Source organism: Neodiprion lecontei, chromosome 7 (assembly GCF_021901455.1).
Source record: "Neodiprion lecontei isolate iyNeoLeco1 chromosome 7, iyNeoLeco1.1, whole genome shotgun sequence".
NCBI classification, from domain to species: domain Eukaryota; kingdom Metazoa; phylum Arthropoda; class Insecta; order Hymenoptera; family Diprionidae; genus Neodiprion; species Neodiprion lecontei.
This window is the reverse complement of record NC_060266.1, coordinates 10,063,479-10,072,950: the sequence shown is the minus strand read 5'-3', so window position 1 is coordinate 10,072,950 and position 9,472 is coordinate 10,063,479. Positions and strand designations below refer to the sequence as shown.

The window sequence follows — 9,472 nt, the reverse complement described above, 5'->3', positions numbered from 1 at the left end:
GGGTTATTGGGGTTAATGTATTTCCATGTTGGTGTGGTCAAAGGTTCTATTGTGCCTGGTTACACTGATTCAGTCAATTCTGGTAGTAGTTTATACCATTTCTTATCGAGAATGGAACATTACTGGGATGAAAGGGTTACACTCTATCTGTACTCCGGTTTTTAACAACATGCGGCTCTTCGGTGATACAAACATGCTGGTGTTTCCTCTGAATGGCGGTAATTCTTGGTAACAGTTCTTCGTCTTTCTAACTTTTACGTCGACTGGTATGCATTTGATTATGTGGATTACTTCTCCTGCTATTGTTGCCATGTAGCCTGGTCCTTTCATTGATTGGTGCGCGAAGTCGTCGGGCGTTAGGGCTGCGGTTGTCAATAAGTTCCGTAAAACTTGTTGTTCCAATTTGCATTTCTGCGAGAGTACGTCTCGGTATAATGCTGACATCTGCATTCTCATATGTCTTTCCACGTATACGAATTTTGAGTTTACATAGGTGAAAATGTCCAAGTTGCTGGTTGCTATGGGTTTTTTGTGAGTGAACGCGTTTTTAGTCGGTTCTTCGATGATGAGTAGTTTCGGGTGTTCGGTCCGAATCAATTCGTACCCGCATAATTGTTGACGTCCCTTTTTCGAAAAGGCGAAGGTTATGTCTTGAGTGGTAACTGTATACACTTCGTCATAGGTTTCATCGCTGTTTTTGATTTTTATGGCTCTGCCTTCGTATAAGACATCGTATCGGTCCAGTTGACAGGAATCCTTTGGCAAGGTTTCCCAAAACGTGTTTCCCCCTTCATTGTCTACGCAATTACCGTTGCTGAAGTCACATGTTGTTTCAGATCGAAATATGATTTTATTTGAATTTAAGTTTATTTTTGCAGTATTTTCGGCTAGACTAATCTTTACGTATCCTTGGACTATTACGTCGCTCCATGTTCCGTATTCGTCAGAGTATTGTATGCCTTCGCAAGTCCCGTCAAAATTCGTTGCTCCGCCAAGTGATATGGTTTTTGTCGTTGTTCCATTTGGTTTTAATAAGGATATAACGCTATTAACTCCGAATCTCCATGATTTGTGCATTGCAGGTGCATTTGTATGCATTCTTCTTTTGATACGAAGTGTATATATTCGAGTTGTCCGTTGCTAGTTGCCGAAATATGCGAATGCATTCCGCAGTGAAAGATCGATCGATGTATCTCTACCTTGCATTGCGTGATTCGTGCCTCTGAGTAGTCGGTGAGTTGTAGGAGCTGCATTTTGATGGTGCTAGTCACAGGTTGTAGCTTTGGCAGGTCGCATGTTCCTACTTCAAGGAGAGATACCGTGGTCAGGTTCATCATTTTCGATCCGCAGTCGTAGGCGATTAGGGCCATGGTCATCCAGATCAGTTAGGGCAGGATTGCTAGCCGGAGACCCATCTCGATCCTCTGCGATCGTAAAAGAAAATCGACTGTAATTAATAAACATTCTGGTGTTCGACGGAATTGTCTTTTGCTCTGGTGAGGACGTGTGGTTGTGGAGGAGGTTAGGACACTTTGATAGTTGTTATATTTCGTCAGTGTTTTGTGAGATGGGTGGTTCTTATTTTAGGCTTCGTCTTCCTTAATGTTGCAGTTAATTCTCTTGATTGCTTCGACTACTTGTTCCAAGACGTCTAGCCCTTTCCTTGCGGTGAGCGCTCGATCTAGTTTCGCCGGGTCTGTAGCCACAGGTGGTTCTAAAGCGATGTCTGGGTTGGGTTTCCATCGGCTACAAGGCACCGGTCCACAGAATTTTGTTTTCAGCCAATACATTATGGCTGCGGTATTTTGGTATGAGCAGTTGAAGTCCGGGTTCAATTTTGAATGTTCGTCGCACGAGGTTCCGTAGTTTTTTATGTCCGATATACCTGGGCATCTATAATCTTCTAGGTTGATTACCGTGTTAAAATATTCACGTAGTATGGTTTGCTTTTCCTTGCCTTTAACGTATACAGTTTCATCAGCGTCCAGTGAGTTTATTAATTCCTCCAATTGAGCGCGGGTGTTTGATCCGGCTTCCCAGGAAAGGCCGTGGAGACACTCTTTCAGCCAGCGATTAGTCCTTTGAATTTTCGCGGGTAGGTTAGTCCCATTTGTCTTTGTGATGAGGATAAGGTGGTGTATTGCGGTTCCGCAGCACCTTCTCACGGTGATTTCTTTAATGATGAACGTGTTATTTTTCCCTCTAAGTCCTTGTATGTCGATAACGTACATCTTTAGCCCTGTAATGTTACAACGTATAGGCATCAGTACTATCAATTCGGTGAAGTTACGAGTTCAACAAATTCTTTTCATAGTGCAAATGAATTCATTACGTCTGGGCTATCGAGTGGGCATAATTATATGGGGTTTGCAAGTCTGATTATCGGTTTAGGTATTTGGTTCGTTAGAGGACTGGTGACACGTATTCATTATTATTTCTTTTTTATTCTGGATTGTTGCAAACTTTTTCGATCGTGTTAACGATGTGTCCCAGTAAATTCAGGGCTATTTTCTTATGTGACTCAGGCACCCTTCGTTTCGGTGTCTCCTGTCGTCGTTGACAGCTTGGCATTGCTATTTGTGGGGGCCGATTAGGTTCGTTTGTCCATTTGTTGCAGTTCACAGGCTCGCGGAAGGATTGTTTCATCCAGTGAAGTAATACTGTGACGTTGCGGAGTGGACAGTTGAATTTGAAATCCATAAAAGAATGTTGGATGCAGGGTACTCCGCTTTCTTTAATCGCCGCTGAGGGCGGGCAACCGTGGTTATCCAGGTTTACTATGTCGTTGAAGTATGGTCTTAAGGCTTCGACCTTATCTGAGCCCTTTACGTAGATTCTTGTGTTCTTGTACATTGCCTCTAATGCCTTAGTTACGTCACTGGCAACGGCGGTGCCATCGTGCCAATCGAGCCCGTGGTGGTGATCTGTTAATTGCTGGTTGAGCGTTCGGATTTCTGGCGGAAGAGTAGATTTTTCTGTTTCCATACGGACTATCGAATGGTGTATTGGTCCTTCGCAGCAACTCATCACTGCGATTTCCTTTATCATGAAGACATGATTTTCCCCGTGAAATCCTTGAAGGTCTATGATGTACATTTTGGAGCTGCAACCACCATAGTTTCGCATCAGTTCGATTATCGTTTATTTCGCATTGTGATAGTTCCCTTGCACACAGGTTAAAGCGTTGTTCTCGTATGGCATCATTTCTTTTAAGGGACTTGTTCGATGTACTTTCTCGTCGTATATTAGCCGTCACTCCCGCATAAGGGCTGGGTGTTTCTTTATTCCTATCTTATTGTTAGAGGTATGCTATATGTATGTATATATCCGATGTACTTAACTAAAGGTATCTATGCGCGGCATGATTAGTTATGATGCTGGAATTAGTTGATAATATACCCGACAGTGGATCTCGTCATGGTTTTAGTTTATTAGTTCATCGTCATCGTCGTTAGGAATTTCGATTGCCAGATTGTCGATCATAAAGTGTTGCTTGACCTTGTAATTTTAATCATCAAAAACTATTGAAAATATTTCGCCATCTACGTCTTTGATTATTACTATGCTATTCGGATAATTCCCGTAATCGAGAAGATTAACGGTGGTGTATATCGCTAACGATGTAGTCGGTATGAACGCTATAATTATGGATTCTTGGTGGCAGGTCGTCGTTCCATAACAACTGACGGGTCACGCTCTTTACCCAATTTGGCATGATTCTATTGCATATTACGACAATAATATTACCAGCTCGCTTTATTTCTAAAGTTCGCATATTTGGCTGAAATCTATCGGCGAATATTATGACCAAATTTTCCTGGTTTACCAAGAGATTCATCTGCAAAATCGAAATGTTGATGTAGTAGTTGAAATCATAATGTTGATGAGGATTATTAATTGCGAGCGGTTGGTTTTCAGCGGGCATTGTGTGGTTGGGTATGTCTTCTCGGAATAGGGGAAGCGTAAGGTTTTTAAAAATTTTCGTTTTGATCGCTGAGCGTAGGGGAATCGCGCAGGCTTGGAGTACGGGGTTATGCGCGGGCGTGTCTGCGCGTTCTGATTTACCCTTACTCCCTCCTCTGGTATACCACCCCTTAGCCTTGGGTTGGTGTGATGTGTGTGTGTGGCGTATTTGGGCCTTAGTTTGTAATTCTTACCAGGTTTTTTTTTGGGGGGGGGGGGGGGTACTCTCGAGGCCCTATATAAGCCCCGGCTAAATTCCCTGCGGTCTCAGTCGTCTCTAGGTTTTCAAGAAAATTTTCTTGTTTCTGGTAGTTTGTTTAGAGCGGGGGAGAGGAAAAGAAGAGGAAGAAGAAAAATAAAAAGAGAGAAAAGCATAATGGATATCGGTTGGTTTTGTTGGTCATGTTTAAATTGTTCACATGATTGGGGCTTTAATATAGTTTGCTGTTTTAGTTCTACCGCGATTATTCTTGACTGATTTAATGCGAGACGTGGTTTCGGCGGTGGAGCTCTGGGACTTGCCTTTCGCCAGGTTGTGGGAGGATCGGCAAAAGACTTTATGGGAATGGTTCTGTAAGTCGACGCTTTGCATGAGTTTTGAAGCGTGGCGTCCGTCTGACGGAGGAGTATATTGCCGGACTTGCGTAGTGATAAAGCGGGGACCCTATATGAGGCGGGGGCGTCACCCGTTATTTGCGCTCCCCTTAGGCACTTTGATGGTCTGTGATACTTGCGCCCGTCTGGTGGCGACCTTTACAGGCGCCAAATGTTCGCAATGTGCTAGCGAATTTGGGGTGTACGTGGCTTCGGAGGAGGAGGCACTCTATGTCGACGGGCGCTTAATACCAGGCGTCGGTGCACGACTAGGTATGTTTATTTCGTTTATTTATTACTGAAACCTTGGTTACCAAAAGCTTAATGGCCCGTCTACTTAGGTGTGATTAATTACGGTTGATGTTGGTAACCGAGTAGCTAATTTCATCGTTCGTTCGTTATTATTAAATTATGGGCACGTGGTGAGTCGGTACAAGGCCTATAAGGTTCCCATTCCAGACGGTGTCTTAATCGATGTTTATTCGTTTGTTACAGAAACGGAGTGTTAACGATTGCGGGAATAGGTTCAAGTTCATCATTGGCCTCCCTTTATATATTACGTCTATATCGTATTCTCATGTGTGTATTTTAACCTCATTTTATCGGGATTATTATAGGTGGTTGTAATTGATTTTCCTTTTGTTTATACTCGTTATTTTAAGATTATTATCGAGATTTTGTGTATGAGAATATATTGTTTTATCTTATAATCATTTTTAAATTCACTAGTTCCTTTGATCCTTTATTATTTTCTCTCTTGTAATTAAGAACATCGTTTTCCTCCTCTTGATTTTATCTGTTTGGGTTTTTTTTTATTTCTTGTAGTGAGTAGTATCGTATATTCGGTCGGGCGTGTTGTTGACTTAGTTTTTAAGTGGCTGCGATTACAGACGGATCGCGGAGGCATCTCGGAGCGGCCATAGATATAGCTTTACGCGTAGAATTATCCAGGTTCGAGGTGGGTGGAGCTTGAATGGGTGGAGTTTGGTCGTGGGCTGCTATTCATTGGTTCCATTTGTTCTTGAGAGAGGGAGACGTCACTGGCCACGGGTTTGCCCGATTCAGGTGTGTGTGCGTATTTTAATGGTGGATTTTAACGGATGAACAGGTCATCAGAGGTTACTACGGTTCCTCAATGACGTCTGGCAATTCTGGTAATTGCGTTGTGGCGTGTTTCATTTTTTTGATATTGTAGATTTTTATTTTAAAGTCGTTTGGAAAGACGCGTTTAATCAACTGCTTTACAGTGTTCCAATCTAGTTGATCCAATCCGCAGCCTATTCTTGGCATTGCTTTCTCGTTAATTCTGAGCATGGAGCATTTATGATAGAGGGTTTTTAATGCATCTTTCAAGTCATCGTACGTCGGTTTATCATTGCTTCTTCTTTTGGTTATTAATTTTTTATTTATTTAATTATTTAACTGCTTATAAAGCTAAGCTTACAGCAGGTGATATACATGAATTTCACTAATACATGGGATAAAACAGTCTTGTGCAAGTAAAACGTATAAATTATATAATATAACTAGCTAAACTAAATAAACCTTAATCAGTTAACGATATAAAAAATAATAATTATAATAATAATTTTCCTTGATAAAATATAATTTATATAATGACTTTGGTTCGTCAGGCGGTAAGCTGAGGATAGTATTTTTGTTAAAACGAGTAGAATATTGCACAGGGAGCGCTGATATTCCCTTTAGTCATTTAAGCAAAACGCTCTGAGCTTCATCGAGCGTGCTAGAAATAAGTAAACGGCTTTTACTGTCACGGGTCTAAGGTCATTTAGGATGTTGAGGACCAGGGAGACATCATCAGTAGCGTGAGTAGGGTATAATGGAGCGATGAAGTGTTCTCTGTAGGGTCTGTAGACTGGACACCTTAGAAAGATGTGCGCCAGGTTCTCGTTTTCTTGTAGGTTACAAATTGAACATAGAAGTTGCGGGTTTATACCGTAATACATGCGTTTAAAACTAAAGCTGAAGTAGTGATTGTTGGCAAGTCTTGCCTGTGCGAGTACTCTGGCCATATGAACAGGATTTTCTTTGAGATATGATGCGATAGGCGAATTTAGATGACGGGGAATCGCCACTTGACAAGGAGTTTTTTCTGTGATGGCAGCTAGATCAAGGCTCCTGAGATTGGCAGAGAATGAGCTCAGGATTTTGGGGGTCAGTCTTTTCCAATGAGCACTGGATGAGCTGAACCAGATTGTTGGTGGAGCATTACCGAGTTCCAGCAAGCTGTTTAATCTGCAAGATCCAGTTGTAACTGGGATCGGTGGATAAGCTGTTTGCTAAAATTACAAGTCTGCTGAAGCAAATTTTAGGAATGCGATGTTCGTCCATCTCAAGAATCCTTGCGATCCATCCTAGTGCCAATCTCAGCACCCCGGTCTTTACATAGGATGAATTGAGCTCATGTTTTAGTGGTGCACTGGGGGTACCGCTTGGGAAAAGGAGGAGTCTCTTGTAAAAACTTAGTTGGGACTTTTCAAGTGTGTCTAGGTAGTGCAAGCCCCAAATATGAGAGGCATATAGGAGCGTGCTAGCTACAATGGCTTCGTAAATTTTTGTGATACCATGCCAAGACTCGGCTTTGATACTAGCAAGCGTCGAGAGCGCTGCCCCGGCGGCGGAATGTACTTTTTGTGAAGCTGATTTAGCCGCCGAAAGTCCCAGCGTGGAGCTTGTAAACGGCACTCCCAAGTATACGTACTCGACTGCCCATTCAATTGGTTGACCGTTGTAAAAGAGACTCCTTCTTTCCCTTGGGCCACCTTTCCTAAAGTGTATGATCTTGGTTTTATCCATGTTTACAGTGAGTTTATTACACGCACAATATTCCTCAAGAATACTGAGGGATTTCCTGAGAGTAGAGAATGTTCTAGCAAGTATCACCAGGTCATCAGCGTACAGTAGCATTATTAAGTCATATACATTATTGATTTGGATGCCTTGTGCACCTTTAGACCTAAAGAAATCTACTATGTCGTGCAAATATAGAATAAATAAAATAGGACTGAGTATTTCTCCCTGTAGAACCCCCTCCGTGACTTCAAACGCCCCCGAGAGGCGGCCTTCCGATCTAACACGTAATTCTGCTTGGTCGTACAAGCACTTCAGGATTCTTATCATTTTTGGACTGACACCCAAGAGAAAGAGTTTCCTCCAGAGGGCGCTGTGTGGCACGGAGTCGAAGGCTCTCCTAAAATCAACGAAGAGGCCGTATAGGCGGCTCTTTTTGTTTCTCAGTCCTATTTGAAGGGCAGCCAATAGCGAGAAAATATTGTCAATGCAGCCTTTTTTGGCTGTGAAACCTGCCTGTTCCTCGGGCAAGGCACCAGTCAGATCAATCCACTTTATTAGCCTGTTTTTCAAGATCGTAGTGAAAACTTTTGTTAAAACATTTATCATAGCCAAACCTCGGTAATTACCGGGGTCCGACTGGTCTCCTTTTTTGAATAACATGAACATAGCAACTTGAGCCCAGTCACTGGGAATGTGCACAGTATCGAGGATTTTATTGAACATCGATTGTATGTAGAGAAGCCAGTTTGAAGGCAAATTTTTTATGAATTCACCCGTGATTGCGTCTGGACCTGGTGCCTTACCATTTTTCATGCCATTAATTGACCTGCGAATCTCATCGTACGTGATTGATGTGTCTAGTATGGGGTCTGAGACTCCGAAATAGGTAGTGTTGTCTATAATTCTAGGCGGGAATACATTTTTATAAAATTCGCTCCAGGTGGCAAGAGGTAGAGAGGGCGAGTGGGAGTGCTTTTTGAAACTGTTATATGTGCGCCAAAATTGTGTGGTATTACTAATGTCAGCAAATCTCTGGACAACTGTGAGCCTGTAGGAGTTGAGCTTGGTGGAGATTAGCTCCTTGTATCTCTTTTTTTGGTTTAGATATTCTTCAGTTTCTGATAAATTAAATTTGGCAGCTCTGGCCAGCCTTAGAGTTTGATGTAGCTTTTTCTTAGCGTCTCGACAGTCTTTGTCAAACCACGGTTTGTGAGTGATTAATTGTACAGTGTTTTGCGTGTTTTGCGTTAACATTCCTGCCTCTTTGGAGGCCTCTATGATTGCCGAGACGAGGTTTGTGTGTAGAGAGTCAGTCGTAGAGGTCTCAAATGAGATCCCCAAGTGTTGAGACAGTAGCATGGCGTTTGTGTAGGAATCCTGTACTGGTGAGTTCCATCTCAGCTTAACGGAGGAGGAGAAAGAGTCGGAGGAGTAAGGAGAGGTTGGCGTCTTTATGAGAAAGTTGAGTGTTGCTACAACTGGGAAATGATCTGATGTGGTAGCTTCGGACATAGTCTGCAGGTCGTCTATAAGATTTGCACCCGCGAGATCAACCCAAACCAGATCTATGACTGACTTACCAGAGGAGGAACAGAAGGTGTGCTGGGCGGGGTAATCGCTAGGGGTTCTCCCGTTTAGCAGGATGAGTCCATTGATGTCGCCGAAGTTTATGAGTTGTGAGCCCCTGGCCGTGTGAGTGGTATCTAATGATGAACGAGTTGAGTGTAACGAAGAGCCTAGAAGGGCATCTTCATGAACTGAGCCCTGGGATCCCACACGGGCGTTAAAGTCACCTCCCATCACTAATAGCTCATCACTAGCTCATCGCGATAAGTCATTCGTATGTCATTTATGGTCAACTGAAGAATATCCAAAAGATGCTGAAGTGGCAGAGACAGACTAAAGTAAATATTGCATAGGATAAAGCTCCAGTTCTCCAGAGACACCCTGACAATGATCCGCCAAGGAGTTGTTTCTAGAGCTTCGTGTTTGAAAGCTTTGTTGATGCCCATTAAGAGTCCACCACTCGCCCTTCCCACGTCATGCATCCTGGTAGCCTGTGAACAAATAATATTAAAGCCGTTGTATTCTTTGGAGAGTG

General features: G+C 42.8%; 1 protein-coding gene across 1 annotated transcript; it reads right to left on the bottom strand.

Moving 5' to 3' along the window:
- Nucleotides 1–6,260: 6,260 nt before the first annotated feature.
- On the bottom strand, nt 6,261–9,171 carry LOC107216614. The gene is made up of 2 exons (XM_015653856.2): nt 6,791–9,171; nt 6,261–6,696 (listed from the first exon to the last, which is right to left on the bottom strand). The coding sequence occupies exons 1-2, from the start codon at nt 9,169–9,171 to the stop codon at nt 6,261–6,263; spliced, it is 2,817 nt and encodes a 938-aa protein (XP_015509342.2).
- Nucleotides 9,172–9,472: the final 301 nt, after the last annotated feature.